This window comes from Rattus rattus, chromosome 5, assembly GCF_011064425.1.
Source record: "Rattus rattus isolate New Zealand chromosome 5, Rrattus_CSIRO_v1, whole genome shotgun sequence".
Taxonomy (NCBI): Eukaryota; Metazoa; Chordata; class Mammalia; order Rodentia; family Muridae; genus Rattus; species Rattus rattus.
In genome coordinates, this window is record NC_046158.1 from 36580164 (window position 1) to 36603822 (window position 23659).

Sequence of the window (23659 nt, forward strand, 5' to 3'; positions counted from 1 at the left end):
TCACTGGCATCAGCAAAACATGCTGACTTACAAAGTGAGATGAAGGTGGAGGTCCAGCCCTGGGTCGATTTACCGTTGCTGCTTTGTCCAATGGCCATGTTGGTAAGTGGCCTTCCAGATGTTCATGTTTGTACTCAATAGGCCTGGGCTGCTCTCTGCCTGGCTCATAGGAGCTTCTTTTTGTAGAGGGCAGCGATCCAGATGAGTTATATTTTTAATATTTTTTAAATTGTATTTTATGTGTATGGATGCTTTGCTTGCGTGTGTATCCTTGCACCACTTGTATGCCTGATGCCCTCAAAAACTAGAAGAGGGAATGAGGGAGAGCCCCTGGAACTGGAGTTACAGATAGACAGTTGTGAACCGCTAAGCAGAAATTGGGTTTCAACCTGGGTTCTATGGATGGAGTACAGCCAGTTCTGAGACATCTCTCTAGTCCCTTAGTAGGTTATTTAGCAAAGAGAGGACATGGAGTTGGATGAAGTATGTGTGCTGGGAGAGTTGAACATGGAGCTGGGGACAAAAATGGAGGGATTATATATATATATATATATATATATATATATATATGCTATTGTATTTTCAAACGAATTTGCAAAGAAAAATTTTAGAAAAGAACTTAGGAGCTAATGGAGAGTGTATAACATTTATATAATTCCCAGCAACAAAAATATAATGGATGCATAACAAAAGAAAAAAGAGTGTGATGTACACAGCTAAAGAATTTGCTGCTGTCATATTGGCATTTTATCTTGTCTGTTATGTGCACAAAGTGTGGAATAATACAATGAGGAATGATGTCATATTTTGACTTCTCGTCAAAAAGCATCCAAATCCTCCATAAGGACAAAGGAAGATGCATTTGAAAGCGGAACACATGAAGCAACACCCCATGGAATTTAAATGAGAAATAATAACAGAATGGACTGATAATATATGTGATCTTATGGGTCTGTTTAGTGCATATATGTATGCATATGGGAATGCACATGCTTGCACATGAATGTGTATTTGAGCAATGCTCATAAAAAGGGCCTAGAATAGGTCAACCCAGTAGCCCTATGGGAACCTAAGGATCCAAACTCAGGTACTGATATACTATTTCCAACCAATGAGACCCTGAGCTTGTTAGAGAAAAGTCTGACTCTGGGTCAGGAGAAAAAGTGTAAAGGAGCCCGGATTGTTCTGATATGCCCAGTGACAAATGTGACAACATGTTGAAACATGGTGGTAAAGTATCTTGTAACTCACATAACTCTTTTACAGTGGAGGCTGGCCATTGCCATATATCGTGGATAAGGAGAGCTCATTTCTCAGCTCCTTTGCATCTGGGAGAGCGCTGGGGTGACTTTGAGGAATGCAGATACACATCGGGCCAGTTCCAGCAGCACCCCACAGGCCTCAGAGCTTTAACATGCTTGCGTCTCTGTTTCTTCTTGGAACCCAGCACATATGGAGAGCACATATATCGGGCCTGGTGTCTGGCTCAGATGAGCTCCTAGCCAACAGGCAGGAGCCAAGGGTGCCAGGGAGTCTGCTTGACCATGGAGCCAAGCCGAGATTTGAGATAACTATGGCCTCAACTAGCAATTGACTGTGCTGTATCAAACACCTTGTGGCAGGCAGAAAATGACTTCAGACATCCTGTCTCCCTATGACCTGTGGCTGAGTTACACAGCAAATGACAGCAGGATTACCAAACACCTGACTTTAAAAGTAAAGAGATTGTCCTGACTAGTATGTGCTCATAGTCATTGCAAGAATCCTTACTAATGGAAGAAAAAGAGACAGAAGATACACCCTGTCACCTCTGGTTTGAAGACAAATGAAGGGGACCCCAAACTAAGGATGATGAGCAGGTCTAGAAACTCAAAATGACAGATTCTGCCTTGAGCCCCAGAGAACAGCACTGCCCTGCTCACAGCCTGGTTTTAGATTGCAGATCCAATTCTGATGTCAGATATCCAAAACCGAGTACACCGTAGTGCAGGAGCCTGTAACTTTATGGTAATTTGCTATAAGAGTGATAAGGGATTAGTACAGACTCCGGAGTCTGTAACAAATCAAAACTCGGGGTGATGAAAGATAAAAAGCCAACCAGTTTTGAGCACAGTTTTTTGTACAGAGCAATAGAAACTGGAACAGCATGGGGTATTGCATCTACAAGATTGTTTAGTCAGAATGCCTGAGCTACTGGGCAAGAAGGAGATAATTGGAACATGAAAAAGAATGACTCTTCGATAGATTATGAGACCAAACATATTAAAAGTCCATGACCGTGAAGATACAATGAAATCAATCATCTTTGGAGGCTGTCAGAAAACCAATTCATTATTTTAAAAAAATTAAAAAGCAAACAAACTGCTTAGCTTCATCTCTTGTATCACCAAATATGAAAAGAAGAAAAAACTTTTCTTCATCTAAGGGTCTTAGCAACGGAGGGGAAGGCGTGTTATACTGTAGATGTGTCCCAGCATGCCTTCTGCCATTGGAACCAAAAGCAACTTGGGAAGTAAGCGAGTTATATCATCTTACAGGTCACACAGACTTTCAGCCAGGAACTCAAGGCATCTGCCTCAAGCAGAAGCTACAGAGGAATGCTGCTCACCGACTTATGCCCCCTAGCCTACTTAGCTACTTTTCTCACATAGACCAGGCCCGGACATTGTCCACTCTGGAGGGGGACCCTTCTAGTTCAGCTAGCAATCAGTAAAACGCCCGAGAGACATACCCAGAGGCCAATCTGATGGAGGCAATTTCTCGGTTTTGAGGTTCCTTCTTCCCAGGTGTGTCTAGATTTGTGTTAGGTTGACAGAAACTAATCCCTACAGTACATCAACCACGTGGTTAATTAATGGCTCTCAGCACAGAGAGTTAGCAGTAGTAAAAATTTCCCAAAACATCCAAATGCTCAACCCACCGATGGATTGGGGAGAATATGCAGTCAAAGGACGTGTGTTGGAGGGAAGAATAGAGGAGAGTCAGAATCGTATTGGATAAAGCTAGCCTCAGGTATCAGCTCCAAGATGTGTGCAGAGGCCAGAGGTGGAAGAGGAGGGGCAAAGTGTGCTGTAGGAAGTGCTACGTGTAAATGTTTGTTTTTCAATAAATAAATACCAAGCGGTGAACAGGCAGAGAAGGCAAGGACGGACGACATATTAAAAGATGCCCCCAAACTAATGAAAGGTAAAGCAATAAGGTTTAAGGATGTCCCCGTGGGCGGCCACAGCAAAGCACAATCAGCCTAAAGGATACAATCCTACAATACTCCCATGTGTAGAAGTTGGGGAGTTGGCAAAGGAAGCTGAGACACAGACAACGTAGCAGGAAGGAAAACAGGTAGAGTAACAGAAACCAGGGGAAGAAATTGTTCCAAGGTGGGATGCTGCCACCTGGACCAAAAGCTGCCTCCAAGTCAGTGGGACAGAGGTTTAAGCTCGCCATTTGCAAGCATGGAATTCGTTGGTGACTTAGCTAAGAACAGAACCAGAACAGCACAAGGCTGGATCTGAGTGTGAAACAGTAATGGGGAGAAAGGAGAGGTTTCCAGGGTCTACAGGGAACTCATTGAAGGAATTCCTTGTCAAGAAGTAGCTGAGAGGTAGTTAGAGGACTGAATGGGGCTGACAGAGAGTCATTCAAACTCTGGGATTTATTCCAACGTATCTGTAAACTCAAGGAAGGCTTAAAGATATAAGGAAGTGAACAACGGAGTTCTTGTAGCATTGGGAAGGAAGGAAACTGGAAACCCATGTGAGTGCAGTACCTTCCTCAAGAGGAAGCGAAGAGGGAGCCCAGACTGAATTCAGGAGGACGGAAGGGCCTTCCTACAAGACAGATAATGCAGTCTTCTTCCGAATGGAGGCAGCCACGACCCTCAAAACCTGAGAGGTGAATCAGAGGATATCATCAAAGGTAGTAATTTTTCCTTCCTTCCTTATTTCCTTCCTTTCTTCCTCCTTCCTTTGAGATTTATTTTAAAGTGGTGAAAAAGGTCATGCGTGCACATGCATTTGTTAATAGTGTGCAGTGCAAAGGTGTGTCTTGCGTGCAGCGTGCGTGTGTGTGTGTGTGTGTGTGTGCGTGCATTTGTCAAGAGACCCCCTGGAGCTGGCGTTATAGGTAGTTATGAGCTTCCTGGTATGGGTACTGAGAACCAAGAGCAGCACATGGCCTTTCCTGCTGAGCCATCTCTTCAGCACAGTTTCAATTCGTTTTAGAGCACTACCAAGGAGCACATGTTTGTTATTGTTATAACCCAATACACATGCATACACATTCACACATGAACACAACAATATAATGTTTGATGTTCTTAGGCCTCTCTCTCTCTCTCTCTCTCTCTCTCTCTCTCTCTCTCTCTCTCTCCTCCCCTCCCTCCCTCCCTCCCTCCCCCTCTCTTTTTCAAGGCATCCAGGAAAACTAAGCCAGCAGGGACCAAAGTGTAACAGGGCACTCTACTGGGGAACAAGAATATTAAGGGAATTCTATATGTCAAGAAAGCAAGATTCCCAAGAAGAGACAGGTCTTCCTACCTCAGAAATGTATGCAGATTGGGGCTATATTCTAGAACTTACTGAAAAGACTATTGTTGATGTCCATGTATATGAACAAATGATGCTTTTAATTGTTTCCTTCTTTTGTATTCCTTTTTCATTTTTCTGGACTATACTTGGCCTGTAACTATATATACGTATATATATATATATATATATGTGTGTGTGTGTGTGTGTGTGTGTGTATATATATATATATATATGCATGTGTGTATATATATAGATATGTAGTTATGAGCTTCCTGGTATGATATATATATATATATATATATATATATATATATATATGTCCCAAATGATCAGAAACGCTGTAACCACATCCCTGGTTAAGCAATACAACAGTTTTGGGGACTTGTGGATCTTCTTCAGTCCTGTCTGTCTCCCTAGCCGCCTGGGGTAATCACCACTTTATTTTATTTTATTTCATTTCTTTATTCCATGAGCCTTCCTTGTATCCATAAGCAATACAGAATACCTTGGCAGGATTTTGTTCTTTAGATAAATGAAATATGACATCTCACCCCTTTTGGTAAATATTATGTCCATATCTATAAATTTCTCCCCATTTCCTTTGTGATATGTGATTCTATAAACAAATATATCACAGTTTTTCTGTCCGTCCAGTTTGCTACTGATGAAATGTAGTTTGTTTTCCTTTGCGAAGCCCAGTGTCTTCCTCCCTACACACTGGTGCAGAGCCTCCCCGTAGCACGCATCTAGATGGAGAGTTGCTGGATCAAAGGTTGTAAGAAAGTCACCTCAGCAGCCAGGGGAAAGTTTTCTGATCCACACTAACACATGCTTCCTGTTTTCTTTCTTAGAGACAATGGCTGGTATGCCCCACCTGGCCTCAGACTGGTTATAGCTGAGGCTGGCCTTGAACCTCTGATCTCCTTGCTTCCACCTCCCAAGTGCTCCTAAGTCAGAGGGTTCTACCCTCCAGCGGTTTTGTGCTCCTTTGGCTTTGGTGATATTGGATACCTTTGGAGGCATCATGGAGCCCAGATTGGCCTCCACCTATATATGTGGGATTACAGACCTGTACCACCATGCCCAGTCTTCCTACTTTTCTGTGGCTACTACATTCATTGGCGATGCTGACCACCTGGTGAGTGGGCACTGGCCGTTCACTGAGGATATGAATAAGCATTTTTATCTTTTCAGATTTCAGACTATTTTCTTTCACTTCACTTAAAAATGGTGGGACTCACCACACTCATTTAAGGTCTCTATTTGAAGGCAACTGACAAGTGTATATTATTTCATCCATCTGAACTTGTTTCTAGATCTCTAAAATGACAAGAATCCTGTTATAAGGCTGCGAGGATGATCAAGTATCACATGGACAGCACATATTAATGCTAAGCACTCAGTGTGTACTCAGGAATTATAGTCAGGGCCCCATAAAATAACACATTGACCCCTAGACAGACCCCCAAGACAAATCCGTGCCCAGTCACCTCTTCCTAAGAAGTCATTTCTCCACTCTTCGATGAGATACTATAGTGCTGTAAAGAGCTGAAGTAGAGAAGCATTGAAACGAATCCCAGGCTGTGGATAAGATCTTTCCCTCTGTAGAACTCTTACATAGAAAGCAATGTGCCCTGACAGGCTGGGCTGATTTCCCTAACACTTGCAATGCCGAGAGGGGTCATGAAGAGCCCCAATCAGCCTGTTTTCTGCGGTGTCCTTTTTTCTCTTTCATCTCCCCTTATCAATCCTCACCTGCTCTCTCCTATCTTCCTCTCTCCCTCTCTCTTTTTCTAAACAGGGTCTCCTGTGTTGCAGGCTGGCTGCAAACTGACTACATAGCCAAGGGTGACCTTGAACCTCTGACGCTCCTGCTTCCCATGGAATGGCAGCAAAGAAAAATAAAGGAAAAAAAGCAACCAGTCATCCTACTACTATTAGCAACTAGAAGTTTTAAGAACACATTTTCTTGCTGAAATTTTTTCTTGCTTCCTTTTAGAAGTAGCCAAAGATTTATAGGCAAGCTTTATGTGAGATACTCCTCTCCAAGAAATTCATCTAAGTATTTTTTTTAGATAATTAGGAACTTTTAATAACACTTCAAGTATCATAAAATTTCAGTTTTTTCTTCTAAACGACCACACTGCCGTGTCTTTCCGGTATAAATCAGGTTTTCCCGTGATGGAGACACTACGTCTAGTTTCCTTTTAAGCCAAATTTGCAAACCGAGACTGTTTAGATAATTGGTTTGCAATAAACATGATGCACCAAACTGATTGCTAAATTCAGAGAAAGGTTGACTCTCCTCGTAGAATAACCAAGAAACAATAGCAGTATTAACGACAATGAAGCTTCCATAATTAAAAGTCAAATACTGAGATAACAAGCCGAAACGACGCATGTACCAGTGGAATAGACAAATCTTGCAAATGGTTATTTTAGCTCTTCTTTATAGAAAAAAAAAAACACTTCAAAATAACCACCTACCAAATGCCAACATATATACAAAAGTCTCATAATTTTAGTAAATTTGGTAATAATACATATTATTGAAAGAAAAGTCAAATAGTGACCAAAACTTGGAAGATACAAAAGGGAAAGTTGTTTAATAAATGCTATGATTTCTATGTGCAGTGGTTTTTAGGCATTTAGCAGCAGTAACCGTCATTTTCCATAGCCACACAGTGTTTGTTCGCAGGTACCCTCTAGATCTTGAACACCGTTGATTCTGTATCCTTCCTTGGAGGCTTCTGAGGACCAATTTTCGGTAGCATCTCTTTGGCGTACTGCGTTTTATGGAGTCCAGCTTCTCGGAGTGCTAACTCAAATCGAAGTCGAGGATCAGAAATGATCTGTAGACAAAAAAATGGGATTTAAGCAAACACTGACTCGTTTAGCTGAAGCACATCTTACCACTCACGCTCATTTTTCCAAGTTGCACATCTTTAAAGGTGGATGGTCAGATGACAGTAAAGCTTGTGAGTTCTGTGACTGCAGAGTTTCCACTAGAAATGTCCAAACTGTGGTTTACACTGTCACTTTCCAGTGCATTACTTGTTTTCAACGTAAAGTGAGTTCAATATTATATACTACAATCAGATACAATATATTATTTTAAAAATAATAAAGGAACCTTACTTTCAGTACTATTAGTGGTTATTTATTGCTGGCTGGAATCATATAGATAAAGGATTATAACATAAATCTGCTTTAATAGATAAATCAATCTTTGGAATATATTTTTCAGGAGCTGTTGTTTAAGAGAGCCCTAGTTTTAAGTGTATGAGTGTGTGTCTGCCTGCACATACATGTACCATGTAGGGGTGTAGTGCTGACAGAGGCTAGGGGAAGGTGTGGGAAGCTACTTAATGAATCCTGCATTATTAAAAATCAAATTGTAAAATAACAATCAGAAGAAATGTAGCTGTGGAATTGGTAATTTTTTTAAAGATTTATTTATTTATTATATATAAGTTCACTGTAGCTGTCTTCAGACACACCAGAAGAGGGCATCAGATCTCATTACAGATGGTTGTGAGCCACCGTGTGGTTGCTGGGATTTGAACTCAGGACTTCTGGAAGAGCAGTCAGTGCTCTTAACTACTGAGCCATCTCTCCAGCCCAGAATTGATCATTCTTGCAAATAATATTTATGTATTTGTCCAAATTATGTCTTATCAGGTGATGGCACGGGTAACAGGAATCCAGTGGTCTTGGTTAATTTGGTAATCACGCCTAGAGCTAGAGTTGTGGGAAGTTGTGGGTTGCTAGGTGGTGCCCGGATAAGAGATGACCACATATGGACATTTTACCCCAGTCTAATGTAACCCAACTTCCTAAGAGACACAGTCGTGAGTTTCTAAAAATTGCTTCCTCCACGAGTTCCTGACTGAATGGGAGCGATGGGAGGTTCCCAGGTAACTAATGTGTGACGCTGCCTCATGTAGTGAAACATGGGGGGGGGTGGTGCTGCTGGCAGGAGGACGCTCTCAGGTAAGAAACAACCAGGGCAGCCTCTAGGTCTGACTTAATCTTTCCAGCAGTCAGAGAGGGAGGAAGAGGGACCTAATCGAACAGGGAGGCCTCACATACAAACGTTGAGGTAAAGCAGGTCAATTTTAGGATGAGGCGAGTTTGGGCAGAATACTGTGCCACTGAGGAGCTTGGGGGGAAAAGGACGCTCGGACTGAAATTTGGATCTCGTAGCCTTGAAGGCTGTGCTACCTAGCCCCACAGTGTTTGTTTCTGCTTTTAGCATCGAAGTGTGGCCACATAGGATGAATCTGATCATAAAGTCGGAATAAATTAAGGTGGTGGGGGAAGAAAAAGAGATGGAGGGAGGGAAAGGTCAGGAGGCTACTCTGACTGTCTAGACATGAGGTAATAAATACTTAAACCTGTCTGGGAGTAGAGACGACCTAACTGTCAGACATAGTCTAAAGGGAAGACTCAATGACAACCAATCAGAAGCAGGGCTGGGGTAGTGAGAAGCACAAGGCCGGAATAACCCAAAGGTCTGAGAAAAAACCGTCTGAGCCTTGTTCCCAGGCTTCTCCTCTGTCCCCATGTATTCTGAGCCACTTTCAAGGACTCCCACTCCCTCTATGATCTGCTGCTGTTTACTCCCGAATTCTCTTCAGGATTCTCCTCCTTCTCCAGCACCAAGGGCTGTGGCGCCTTCAATTTTTTTTCATTATCCAATTTTTGAGTAAAAAGTAAATGAAGAGAGAGGTTTCTCCTCCCCAGAGGCTGGTAATCAGTTTTTTGAAAGGATGCTTTAGACCCCCTCACCCTAAACGTGACACGGACAAAACAAATCTCCTCCCCCCAGACTTGTTTTTCCTTCTGTTCAGTTCTTATGTAGCAATAATTTGTTGAATCACTGCCGAGTATCAGGCAATATCCTAGGCAGTTGATATTTATTATTTCCAATCCCCAGAAGAACTTTGCAAGTAATTATTTTAAAGATGAAAGAAACAAACATAAAGATGTTAATAGCTTAGGCGAGTGCACGCAGCCGGTAAATCTCGAGTGTGGATTTGAATCCACAATGCGCAACTGCGGTGCTTGTCGAGCTTGGAGTCCTCCTCGATTCGATTCCTTTACCGCCCCCATCCCCCATCGCTCCAGTCAGAGCTGCGCATGACTCTTTCACCACCACTTCCACTCCTCTCCCCTCAACGTCCAACTATTTCCCATTCAAGATCCGAGGATAAAATACAAATGTCACTATTTAACTTACCTGCTTTAAAATAGCATGTCTGGTCACGGGAGAAAGGTCAGATGTCTGAGTGAAAAGGCTTCCTGTGTACCACAGCTGGGCCCGAGCCCAAGTTTCCATTCTCATTTCAGCACTTATCCTGTGCGGGTGCCTCCGTCTCACAGTGAAGACATTCAGCGAAAGGCCTTCTCTCAGTCTTTTCTGTCTGGGAAACCCCTGAGAGCTTGGCCCAGAGCCTTAGGACTCTTCCTTCCCCTTAGTTTCGCCTGTGTAGGGGCCAGTTGCCTTTGTACTATCATAGCTGGTTCTAGGGAGAGATATACCTACACGTCCCTAAAAGTAATTCTTCTCCCTGTGCACATCAGCCTCTTTTCCCTTTAAACTGTAAATCGCCGTGAATGAGTTTAGTAACAACTGCCCCAGATCGGAAACTCTGCTTATGCTCAGAAGTGCCATCTCTCTAACCTCCCGGGCAGAGTTCTCCCTTCTCTCCTCACACTGGGCACAGAACTGGCTTCACACTGTGCTTTACCTCTGAATGTAATGCTTCCCTTCTTAACCTAGAGAGTCACTTCTCTCGGGAAGGATCAGTCTGGCCCATTTAGGTGGAGCCAAGAGCTACACTCTTGCACAGAACCAGAATAACAGTGTCTATTTCATAAATATTTGATTACTAATGAATGAAATTTTCACCATCAAGTATGCAGCACACAGGGGAGGTACTTTGAACTCGTTTGGCAACAGGTTTCTTGAGATATTGGCGTGCTCTCCCTAGTTCTGTAAAACTCATGAATGCTTGCTTACTTACTTAATTTGGGTGATATCCATTCATTCCTATGTCTCCTTTCCTACCCTTCTCTGCTAAAAATTCTTTTAAATCTCTCTTCTCAGTTCCAGCCACAACCAAGACACATTCTAAACTCCTGCAAACAGCTCCAAGATCCCTTGATGGTGCTGCCATAGAAAATGCTTTATCCTTAGCTCGAAGAACAAAACTTGGGATAGCTGTCTTCAGTACTTGCCTGTCGGTCTCATTAGATGCTTATTTGATAGTATCTATGCCATGAATTTAGAATATAAACTTATAATACAACAGAGAAATCTTTGAACCTGAAAGAAATACCAGTGACCATTTTTTTAATCAATGACTTTTGCATAAAATGTTACAAAACCTCTTTCAGTGACAGATATGTTTTTGAACTGTTTTGTTTTATGTCACACCTTTATAACATTTAGATTCATACAGCAATTATGGTTTATTACTTACAAATAGAAAATATGCTAATATAGTCCAGGCTCTTTCCAGGTAAATATTAAAAATCATTAGTAACTCAGAGCGCACGCTTGAACGGTTCCTCCAGTTCTCTGCGTGGCCTCTGCACCAGGACTGCCAGTTCCCCTAAGTACCTGCTGCTCGTTGTATGTGGTCAGGGTGAAGAGCGGCTTTTGAAGAGTGAATTCTTCCTCACTCACAGCGCCTGTCCGAGCTTTCCAGGCCAGTGTCTCTGACATCATTCTAACTGGATCAGACCGGACAGCGACAGCAACCTGAGGGAGGAGAAAGCAGGGACGCTCAAGTGGGGATACAAGCCAAAGGCTTCTGGGTAAGATTATGGGTTTGCTTAGTGACCATTACAAAACTTTTATTACGTCTGAAACAGTAGCGGAAAGAGCAAAGGAATATTAAACCCAGGCCAGTCCCAGATACTAACAAAGGAGATACAACACATGTCAAACAAAACATTAACAATTATAACCACCCGTTAACGATTAGTCATAATTATGATTGATTTCAGATTATATATATTCATCTGTGTGATAAAAGTCAAAGGCAATCGGACATTGGAAACCCCCTTGAAAATGGCAGATAGCAACAAAGATTCATATTTCAGCAGCCATCCACCTGTGGTTATGAGTATCAGCACATGAGGTTTTCTGGTACAGTCGATGTGCAGTCATTGCTGGGCAAGCTGGGTGCACTTCCATTGTACTAGGAGAGTGGATTTCTCGGGACTGTTATAGACAATGCATCACCTTTTGACTATAAAGCTGGAGAGTCATTTTACCATGAAGTCCTTGTCCTACACAGTAATAACTATTCTGACCCAGATCTTAATGAAAAGAAGCCACTAATTTTGTCAATAATATGCAACATTACCTACACCTGCCTATTAATTCTGCAAGTCAAGAATCTGCATGATATAAATGGCATTTTAATGCCATTTCAAACTGTAATAAAATGACTGGGGTCAAATGTAATTTAATCATTATAGGTTTCCTAACTCAAATGCCATATATTATAGTTCTAAACACTGATTCTTTATGGTGAGAACTGAAGACTTCTTTTTCTTAAGGACTACTGGGTAGAAGGAGTTCTAGCCACATGGATCCTGTAGTACCCATTCTGTAGTTACATTTGCAACATGAGTATATTCAGTGATTGTGACGTTAAGTCTGTCTCCAGAAAGTCATAGTGTGTAATTCTTTGCTAATGATTGAATAATTTGATTTTCAGATATAGAATAAACAGAATTTATAGTCTTATGCTTTGAATTCATCTCTGCAGTCTATTGTATCGAAGAGGAGGAGGATGTGAAAGCTGTCTTAATAGGAGTCCTATTTGACACTTACCAGCTATGTGACTCTGGAAAAACCACCTGACCTCTTGGTTTCTGCTTTTACAACATAGGAGTGTTAAGAATACTTACTTCAGAGAGACACTGAGGAAGCAAACGGAGTTTCACCCAGAAGCATTGGAATAGGCCTTTGCACTCACAAATTTGAACTCTAGTTAATGCAAACCTATGGGGCAGGTACTGGCTTTAGTATTCCCATTTTCCAGATGAGAAAACAGAGCCAAGGCAGGTTAAGTAAATAATTCAAGTTTTCTCTGGCGTTAAATACTTAACCAGCTGTTCCAGTGTTAAAGGACAATCAAGGCCAAGGCTGGTACAACTTCTACTCACTCAGAAAGGAACTACACAGTCACTTCCCATTGGCTAGGCTGGGCAGTTACCAGTTGAACAAATTGCTGGGGGTCAAAGTTCAGAAAAATTACCAGAGAGAATATCTCACATGTCTCGATTTCTTCAGTCCCTGCATTTGCCATGGACTATCTACTTTTATCTACCTTGCCCGCGTTTCTTAGGCAAGGCCATGGAAAGCTTTTAGGGCTTACAAAGGGGGTATTTGTAAAGTAGTGCTTAAACTGGCTTGTTGGCTGTGGGATTTTTCCAAGCAAAGATTCCCACTTGAGAGTGGATTATCTCGTTCTACCACATTTTTGAGGACAGGGAAGTCCTTTGACTGGAAACAGAGTTTCACTGATGCAAACAGATACTGTTTGGATAATGAACTAGAGAGGATATGGACACACTTAGATCTTGGGAGAGAGCTCTTTAAATGGGCCTGATAAACTTCTTTAAATATATCAAGAAACTGGACCTGGTTCAACATAAACCTCACTGGCTCCTGGGAATGAAAATCATGTCCTAGTTTGGAAACGTTACATTTTGTATAGCAGATATCATGATCTAAGTCCCAGTAATAATGTCATTAGCACGCTTAGAAACATTAAAAAACAAATGAAACTTTCCAAATTGAAAACACCTGTTTTCGTAGGGCTTCCAGTCGCCTCTCTCTCTCTTCTTCCTCCTGGACTTCTTGAAGGGCCAATTTTTTTCTATCCATTAAACGCTTCTCCAGCAATTCTTGTCTATATTTCACCCTTTGAAAAGAGACACAGGACAGGTAGGTGGGCCATAATACTCTCTCTCTCTCTCTCTCTCTCTCTCTCTCTCTCTCTCTCTCTCTCTCTCTCTCTCTGTCACACACACACACACACACACACACACACACACACACACACACAGTACACAGATAAGAGCACAACTGGAGCCTTCTCAGAAGGGATACCGCTCCACAGTTTGATTTTACTTGGTTTAATTTCTTAATCCAAATAGTGAGAGGCAATCTACAGCGATTCCAGTAGCCAGTGAGATGCAGGAAAGCCTGGAGTAAAGTCCAGCTGAGTTCAGGCTTCTCTGTCACCATTTAAACCCTGACCCTGTTGGCTAGCTGCAGTAGCTACAGCGAAGGTGCCCTGAGCGATAACCACCCTATCCTGAGCTGTGACACAGCCTTCAGATGACAGGTTTGAACACAGCTTGAGGAACTATAGAGATTGAGTCCCTGACCAAATGCACATACTTTTAGAACGCAGGGTAAAATAAAATTGCTGTAATACTGTGCTTAAATTATTTAGGTTACTAGAACTTAAACTATGCTTCCTATACAGTGTCTCTCCGTGAAATGGGCTTATGCGCATGTTAAGAAACTTTACAAACTGCACTCTGACATCTGTAGATGGCAGCAAAAACATGACTTTTCTCCATCAGCTTTAGTTTTCCATCTCCTTTCAGATCATCGGACATTAAAATAGAGTGCATTAAAACATAGCTCAATGCTATGAGCTCACCTATCCCTCTCTGTAGGCATTCCTTCTACGCTCTGCCCAACAGTTGCCTAGCAACAGCCAGGTAGGCCTGGCTGGCTAAAAAAGGGCGGGGGTGGAGGGGGGTGGGAGGGCTGTTTGGCCTCTCTGACTCTCTGACTCTCTGACTCTCTTCTCTCCCTAACCCCTTTCTCCCTCCCCCTCCTCCACGTGTTCCTGACCAGTTTCTCTTCCTCCCCTCCCCTCCCCCCCCTCCCCCCTCCTCCTCCCCCTCCACCTTCTCTACCTCTTCCTCCTCCTCTTCTTCCTCCTCCTCCTCCCCTTCCCCTCCTCCTTCTCTCCCTCTCCTTCTCCCTCTCTTTCTCCTGTCTCTTTTCTCTCCTCTCTGTCTCTTCTCTCTCTCTGCCTCTACTCCCTTCTTAGCTCCCTTTCCCATACCCACAGTCTCTATTCTATAGCAGACTCTTTGTATGGCTGGGGGGGGGGGATGCCTCAGCATGGCCTCGCTGAGGCAGGCACCCCCTCCCACTACCCCATACCTCAGTCTATACAACATATCCTTGGTTTTATAAAACACACTATCACTCTCTGCTGCCCCTATTTGAGCATCAAGTAACCTCGATTACTGCTGTCTTCTTGTCAAGGCCATTATATTGGCTTAAGAGGAGGAGATTCGCCTGAGTTCTCAGGAAGATGGGGCCGTGCTAGCTTTCTACAGGCAGCAGCTTAGATTTAATTCGTGTTGTCACATTAGTCACTGACGCCCTTCGCCCTCAGTGTCCACAGCAGTCTTTTCTATGGAGGTGTCTTTGCTGGCCCTCCATGCTGGAGATTCCGATACGTGCTGAGCGCTCAGAAGGCCGAGGTCTTGTACTAAGTGCTCTACGATCCTTTCTTTTTAGACACTTCACAACAATCACAGGTAGAGGGTATAATTTTGTATATATAATTTTGTCTTTTACGGGTATGGAAATGGAGGCACGGACAAACGGTGTGGTTTGTCCAAAGTCTCGTTCGCGTTAAGTAGCAGAGCAGAAATGTAACCCAGAATGACTGTTCTCAGCACCACAGCTTAGTGGTGCCCCCACTGTCCTGTCCCCTGCAGTTAACCTCTGTGCTGTCCTTTTCCCTTGATCTCTCCTCTTACATCAAGTGTCCTCAAAACACCTACTGTGCTAGACAGTGTGGGCATGCAGGGAATAGAAGTTTATAACTTAACATAGAAGCAAGACATGCCTGAGAACCAAACAAAGTTCTCAGACTTGGCAGGCAGGTACAAATGTGGTCCCCTGGTGTTTCAGGAAAGTGAGGTGGCCATTTGTTGGATTGTTGAGGTACATAAGAAGAGCCTCACGGAGGAAGGGCATTTGAGCTGCGTCCACAGGATGAGGATTTTGGAGAAGCCAGGAGTGGTGAGAGCAGAGAGGAAGAGACGTAAGGGTGGGGTGGGGGCCTGAGAATGGACACCTTTCTGGTCTCGTCCTAGTCACAGACAGCATGGAACCCAGGCAGAGCGGTGCAGGGAAGCCGTGGCGGGCTGAGCCTGGAGGACATTTTGTTTCCTCAGATGTGCTTTGGGGAGGAATATTCTTGAAATTCTGCTTGCTTATGAAATGGCAGTGAAGGAGAAGCATAGGGTGAGGACGGAAGAAAAGCTCATGAAAGAGGAAGGTTACTATGGGATCCGAGAAGGGCAATCCTAGCCTTCTTTGAAGGTCGTGGTCATAGTGCCAGCCCAACTGTGGGTTCAAGGGCCGCAGATCAGCATGCTCTCTGTCTTGCCTGCCTCCATGTGGGAAGCTGTAGTTCCCATTCCCTCCATCTTCACTAAGGCGTGACACGACACAACCTCCCTAATGAGGTTCTACTCAATTTCAGCACTGAGTACGAGCTACTTGAACTTCTGGGAAGGTTCAATTAAAAGATACCCTGGGACTTGCCAATTACCATATGCTAATTCTCAGAACCTTGGAAAGTTTTTCTTCCTGTGGGACATATAGGTTGCTTTGTCTGCAACAAAGTTTTTTTTTTTTTTTTTTTTTTTTTTGTCTGCTTTGTGGGAAGTAATAGTGGTCCTTGCCAGGGGAGCTTGACTGGTGAGGAAGAAATTGCAAATGAGAATGTGGCATTTATTTCCATCTGAAACATGAAGAAGGCTGGCTCGCAGTTTGTTTTGAGGCTCATTCTTCATTTAATAGGTATTTCTTGACTCGGTGCCAGCCAGGAATCAAATATTGCATCAGGCATGTGCAGTGACCAGTTAGCCTGGGTGATATCCTCCTGTCACGGCACGGCGGGCAACTCTACCAGATTTCAAGATGGGACAACTGTGAGATGGGCCTTGGGGGTGGGTGCTTTGATGAGACAATGAGGCAAAAGCCATTGGCGGGGGTACATATGTCAGACTTGGGAGCGTGTCTTAGAAGTGTTCTGAACCCAAGACTCAAAGGGGCGGGGCTGGGGCTGGGGGAGCAGCTGTGAAATAAGAAAAAGAAAGGATCATGTGAAAGTGTAGAGTTGAGAGACCGTGGTAGGATTGGGGGATAGAAAAGAAATCCAGTAAGGAGACATATGAGTGTGGGGAAATGAAGGGTGACGTAGCCTCAGGCTGAGGGGATAAGAGATTCATACTGTGAGACTCTGTGAGCAAGAGAGAGGAGAGTTTTGAACAGAGAACTGGGATGATCAGAACTCTAGGGGAGGATGCAGGACAGATGGCAGGAAGGCGAGATAGAACAATCTAGACCAGAGCTGGTTGGTTCTCAACCTGTAGGAGAAAGAGACAGTGGCAGAAAGTCTAGAAGATGTGGACTTAAGACGGAAGAAATAAAATAAATATAAAATGTTGGCTTGTTTTATGGGGGTAGGAAAATGACAGAGATAGGAAGAAATTACAGCTTCACAACAAACAAGAGCGTCCAGTCCCGAGGCTGGGAACTTAGAAGGGAAACAGGAAACAGGCTTTGGATTGGCACAGCACTGGTTCTTGGACCTGGGCTAAAGGAAGGGGAAATCTCCATCAGCAGATGGAACTAGAGTCACAGGGAAGATGGCTGCCCTCCACGATATGAGTGTAGGGTCTGAAGAGAAATGGGTCTAGGACTAATTTCCAAGGACACGACACTTAAGAAGGGGACAAAGAAAGAAAAAGACTATTTAAGGAAACAAAGAGGATAAATGGTCCCAGGAAGGTAAGGAAAATACAACCTAAAATGTCAAATGCTACAGAAAAATTGGTTGTAATCCAAAGTTATTACTGCATTGAATTGTGGGGAGTCATTGTTGATGTTGGCAAGAGCAGACTTTGGCGAGGTAGCTGAAGGCTTACGGGAGTAAGAAAGATGGAGGAACTGTGGAGAAAACCCCAAGACTGATACAGGTGGGAGCCAGGCACGGGCCAGGGCTGCAGAAAGCACAAGCTGGTCACTCTGCAGGGAATGTAGTCTAAGTTGTTCAGATGAGCTTAACCTTTGAGAGAATTCAAGGGCACAGGCAACGCAATGACTCTAAATTTCTTACAGATGCTGGGGCTTAAACTCAAACAATGCTTTGCTTAAAAGAGGAAGACTCCAGGAGCTACTTCTACTCCAGATAGAAAATTGTCTTTTTCCTGAAGAGAAGTGATGCAGAAAAGAACTCTTGGGAGAAAGCCAAACACTCACATATTCATGGGGAAAGAAAATAGCAACACAGTAAAGCCAATCATTTGGAAAATTTTCCACATAAATACTTTTAGTCATTTGAGGTAGCAGATTTTCTCCAAATTAAACTGTTGCTATGAAAGTCAATGTCAGGAAACGGCTAAACTCAATAGTTTTTAAGCTGTGCACCGAATCCCCAAACAGGAGCCTTGCGTTCATTTCTCACTCTATTTTATGCTCTCTGAGTCTACAAAGGTGGAAAGTGCTGTAAAAGAGGCATTTGCAGCTTCTCTTGGGGGAGGAAGGGCATCATATTGTTCACAAGCAACAGCTGCTGCAGAGTCAGGCCAGGCATCAACAATAATCTGAGGACTTTATAAGCTGCCAGACTTTTGTGAGGTTGGAGGGACAGTAGCTTTCATGGGAAAGTAGAGAATCTGGGTATCACCAAGGAGACCTGAATGTGTGCTAAACTCAAAGAAGTGAGCGGACCTAAGTCCAAGTGGATCAAGGACCTCCACATCAAACCAGATACACTCAAACTAATAGAAGAAAAAGTGGGGAAGAGTCTCGAACACATGGGCACTGGGGAAAATTTCCTGAACAAAACACCAATGGCTTATGCTCTAAGATCAAGAATCGACAAATGGGATCTCATAAAACTACAAAGCTTCTGTAAGGCAAAGGACACTGTTGTTAGGACAAAACGGCAACCAACAGATTGGGAAAAGATCTTTATCAATCCTACAACGGATAGAGGGACTTATATCCAAAATATACAAACAACTCATGAAGTTAGACTGCAGGGAGACAAAAAACCCTATTTAAAAATGGGGTTCAGAGCTAAACAAAGAATTCACAGCTGAGGAATGCCAAATGGTTTAGAAGCACCTAAAGAAATGTTCAACATCTTTAGTCATAAGGGAAATGCAAATCAAAACAACCCTGAGATTCCACCTCACACCAGTCAGAATGGCTAAGATCAAAAACTCCGGCGACAGCAAATGCTGGCAAGGATGTGGAGAAAGAGGAACACTCCTCCATTGTTGGTGTGATTGCAGACCGGTACAACCATTCTGGAAATCAGTCTGAAGGTTCCTCAGAAAATTGGACATTGCACTACCTGAGGACCCAGCTAAACCTCTCTTGGGCATATACCCAAAAGATGTCCCAACATACAACAAAGGCACATGCTCCACTATGCTCATAGCAGCCTTATTTATAATAGCCAGAAGCTGGAAAGAACCCAGATGCCCTTCAACAGAGGAATGGATACAGAAAATGTGGTACATCTACACAATGGAATACTATTCAGCTATTAAAAACAATGACTTTATGAAATTCATAGGCAAATGGATGGAACTGGAAAATATCATCCTGAGTGAGGTAACCCAATCACAGAAAAACACACATGGTATGCACTCATTGATAAGTGGATATTAGCCCAAATGCTTGAATTACCCTAGATACACAGAACACATGAAACTCAAGAAGGATGACCAAAATGCAGATGCTTCACTCCCTCTTTAAAAGGGGAACAAGAATACCCTTTGGAGGGGATAGGGAGGTAAAGTTTAGAACAGAGGCAGAATGAACACCTATTCAGAGCCTGCCCCACATGTGGCCCATACATATACAGCCACCCAATTAGATAAGATGGATGAAGCAAAGAAGTGCAGGCTGACAGGAACTGGAGGTAGATCTCTCCTGAGAGACACAGCCAGAATACGGCAAATACATAGGTGAATGTCAGCAGCAAACCACTGAACTGAGAACGGGACCCCCGTTGAAGGAATCAGAGAAAGGACTGGAAGAGCTTAAAGGGGCTTGAGACCGCACTTGAACAACAATGCCAACCAACCAGATCTTCCAGGGACTAAACCACTACCCAAAGACTATACATGGACTGACCCTGGGCTCCAACCTCATAGGTAGCAATGAATATCCTAGTAAGAGCACCAGTGGAAGGGGAAGCCCTTGGTCCTGCCAAGGTTAGACCCCCAGTGAATGGGATTCTTGGGGGGAGGGCGGTAATGGGGGAAGGATGGGGAGAGGAACACCCATAGAGAAGGGTAGAGGGAAGGGTTAGGGTCTGTTGGCCTGGAAACCGGGAAAGGGAATAGCATTTGAAATGTAAATAAGAAATACCCAATTTAATAAAGATGGAAAAAAAAAAAAAGAAGAAGTGAGCGGACCTCAAGGTGCAGCCACAACTTCGTCTGATGTCAGTGAGACCTGGGCAAACTTACATATGAAAATCTAGATCTTTTTATCTGGAATCATTGGGTAGCTACAATCTAAACAGCTGTGGCAAACAAGGGGGAGAGGCTTGCCAAGAAGGGCACACACTGGCGAGCACTGTGATTACGAAACAACAATATTCCCACAAGACCACGGAAGCATTAAGTAAGATGGAGCAAAGAGGGGGAGTTTCGGTTAGGGTACAGGAATCAACACTGAACTGTTCCACTCTGATGTACCGCCCATGTGATTTGCTCTGCTGAAACAAACTTTCCTCCTAGAGTTAAATTCATGAACCTCAACATTCAGCATGGTAGTGTTGAACGTGTGTGTGCTGAGATCTCCCTACCACAGGGACTGCAGCAGCAGCAGCAGCAGCGCCTCAGGGAATGGGCTTTTTCACAGTTAGGAAACCCGTTCTGGGCTCAAATCTCACTCAGAGGGTGATTCTTCTCACCATATGAGGGAGAGTCCCCTGTTATAGATAAGGCACTCAGGAAACAGTGTGTAAATCAAAACAGAGGTGAGTAACACCTTCTGTATAGGAGACCCGGAGCAAACACTGAGTCTGAAACATACCACTGTGTGTCAGCCCTCCAGCCCCAGGGGAGGGGAATGTCAGCTCCCCTCAACTCCGGGAAGTGCATCAGCAGAGACTGAACCCCACAAATAGCTTTGTGAGTCCTGACTCAAGGCAGTGACATCTTGCAGGAGGCAAGAGCAAATCTCAGAGCGATTCTGGAGAACCAGGGACGGATGAGCCCAGGCCAGCCCCAAACAGACCATTCATCCCCTTGTTCCTTTGGGAGACTCTTGGAATCCCGGTTCCTGGTTGACTGTCAGTGTGAGTCATCATCACTGCTATCTCCCCACCTCCCAGGTGCCAAACACTGCTTCAGGTGCAATGTCTCCGCCCTGTGATGTTTTACATGATTTACGGTTTGCTTTATAAGCAGATGACTAAGTCAACACTCTGGCAAGAGCTGTTCCTCAGTAAGTTAGTCTGGGGTGACCACATCATAGACTGGAGCGCCATTTCTTGGATAACTATGAGACAATGGTTAGCTGTAAGCGTACCAAAGCTGATGCCAGGACACTAGCTGCTTGCTAGTTCTATCAAATCCTACTGGTGGGGCCCAAGCACTGGTACTTGGCGAGACACTCCCTCGGAAAATGCTAATAAGCAAGGGCCAGGCTGAAGACCACGCTAGGCAGCTCAGCCAGAGCCTCGAACAGTCACCTGGAGGCTGGGCGGCTGGCTGCCTTTACCCCTGAACCCAGAGGTACTCAAGAATGGAGCCTGCAATCAGTATTTCCAGTAAGTTTCTGAATGATACGAACGCTGCCGGCCTGGGGACCACATTCTGAGAACTACAACATAGATAAATATATACATTAAAGGGACTTTACCTGACTATTGTTATCGAGACAAAACCAGGTACAAATTACTACCTAGGCAGGACTTATTTCTGTCTGTGAGCCCACACATCACAGTCACACGCTTCAGGTCCAATCCAAACTAGACATTTCTGACAGTGCTTTCGGCATTAACCCTGCCCTCTCATACCTGCCTGTGTCCCCAAAATATATGGGTGGTAGGCTCCCTGGGTGACCACAGCCTGAGGGATCAGTGTTGTTGATGGGCAGACATAACCAATGCTGTTACAGAGCTTGTTTTTCCCTCAGATGAACAGAACGTATCTCGATGACAACTGAGTCTGTTCAGTGGATCGAGGCAGAGCAGAATAACCAGAAGCATAGTCGCCCAGAAGAGGTGGCATGCTCTCCCTTTCTCAGAATAGTCCTGCGAGCTACAGAAAGGTGGGTACTTTATCACCAGCTACAAACCCCACAAAGAAAAGTCAAGTCCATTTCCTGTTGGTTTTAATCAGTGCTAAGCCAGATATTCAAGACACCTTGAGAAGGAATAGGGACTTGACTCAGGAATGTGGGATTGAGGGCAGATAGGACGAAGTGTGAAGAGAGGGCCCAGGATGGTGTTACAAATGTCACATTGGCCTTTTCCTCCATGTTAATCCAACAAGCCACTCTTGCTGCTGTGTATTTACCCTTCCCTAACGCCATTCCTAACGGTTTCTACCTGACTTTCTGTAATCTATTTTATAGCCTTACCTATACTCAAAGTTCTACCTACACAGCTCCTTGCCGATAGTATTGTAAGTGGGCGTTGGGAATATACACTGGGGTATCTGCTGAGATTTTAAAAGAATAAAACTGACAAAAGCCCATCTTTCCCCCAATTATCTTGTCCTAGAAAGTCTTAACACAGTTGATGATAAAACACACTCCATGAGCTCATTCTTTTTTTTAAAATTTTTTATTAGAAATATTTCTTTACATACATTTCAAATGTTATTCCCCTTCCCAATTTCCTGTCCATAAGACCCCATCCTCTCCCCTCCCCCTCCCCCTCTCCCATACGGGTATTCCCCCATCCATCACCCTTACTGCCCTCCCCCATATTCCCCTGCACTGGGGGTCCAACCTTGGCAGGACCAAGAGCTTCCCCTTCCACTGGTGTGCCAACAAAGCTATTCCCTGGTACATATACAGTTGGAGCCCTGGGTCAGTCCATGTATAGTCTTTCTGGGGTGGTTTAGTCCCTGGAAGCTCTGGTTGGTTGGCATTGTTGTTCCTACGGGGTTGCAAGCTCCTTTAACTCTTTCACTACTTCCTCTAATTGCCTCCAAGGGGGTCCTGTTCTCAGTTCAGCAGTTTGCTGCTAGCATTGACCTCTGTATTGGACATGCTCTGGATGTGTCTCTCAGGAGAGATCTATATCTGGTCCCTTTCAGCATGCATTTTTTAGCTTCATCAATCTTATCTAGTTTTGGTGGCTGTATATATATGGGCCACATGTGGGGTAGGCTCTGAATGGCCATTCCTTGAGTCACTGCTCTAAATTTTGCTTCCATATCCCCTCCTATGGATATTTTTTCCCTTTTAAGAAGGAGTGGGAGCATCTGCATTTTGGTCATCCTTCTTCTTGAGCTTCCTGTGGTCTGTGGATTGCATCTTGGGTAATTCAAGCTTTTTGGCTAATATCCACTTATCAATGAATGTTTTTTTGTGATTGAGTTACCTCACTCAGGATGATATTTTCTAGTTCATTCCATTTGCCTATGAATTTCATAAAGTCACTGTTTTTGATAGCTGAGTAATATTCCATTGTGTAGATGTACCACATTTTTTGAATCCATTCCTCTGTTGAAGGGCATCTGGATTCTTTCCAGCTTCTGGCTATTATAAATAAGGCTGCTATGAACATAGTGGAGCACGTGTCTTTGTTGTATGTTGGAGCATCTTTTGGGTATATGCCCAGGAGAGGTATAGCTGGGTCCTCAGGTGGTGGAATGTCCAATTTTCTGAGGAACCTCCAGACTGATTTCCACCACGAGCCCATTCTTAATCACTCCGACCACCTGTTGTCCTTGGTTGTAAACCAGTGCTTCCAGGTAATAGTACATCTGTAGCAGCCCCTGAAATAGAGGGTATCTCTTGGGGGTGGGTGGGGTTGATTACTTTGATCCCCAATCACAATCACAAAGATCTAGCC

At 43.8% G+C, this 23659-nt stretch overlaps 1 protein-coding gene across 1 annotated transcript in view; it reads right to left on the reverse strand.

The window, feature by feature from the left end:
- Positions 1-6959: 6959 nt before the first annotated feature.
- Ccdc148 (coiled-coil domain containing 148) overlaps positions 6960-23659 on the reverse strand; it is a 183808-nt gene continuing 167108 nt past the window's right edge. Inside the window, exons 12-14 of the mRNA XM_032903324.1 lie at positions 13357-13474; positions 11155-11295; positions 6960-7378 (exon numbers count right to left, since the gene is read on the reverse strand). Coding sequence (XP_032759215.1) covers positions 7232-7378; positions 11155-11295; positions 13357-13474 — 406 coding nt within the window. The 3' untranslated portion in view covers positions 6960-7231. The remainder of the gene's footprint in view (positions 7379-11154; positions 11296-13356; positions 13475-23659) is intronic.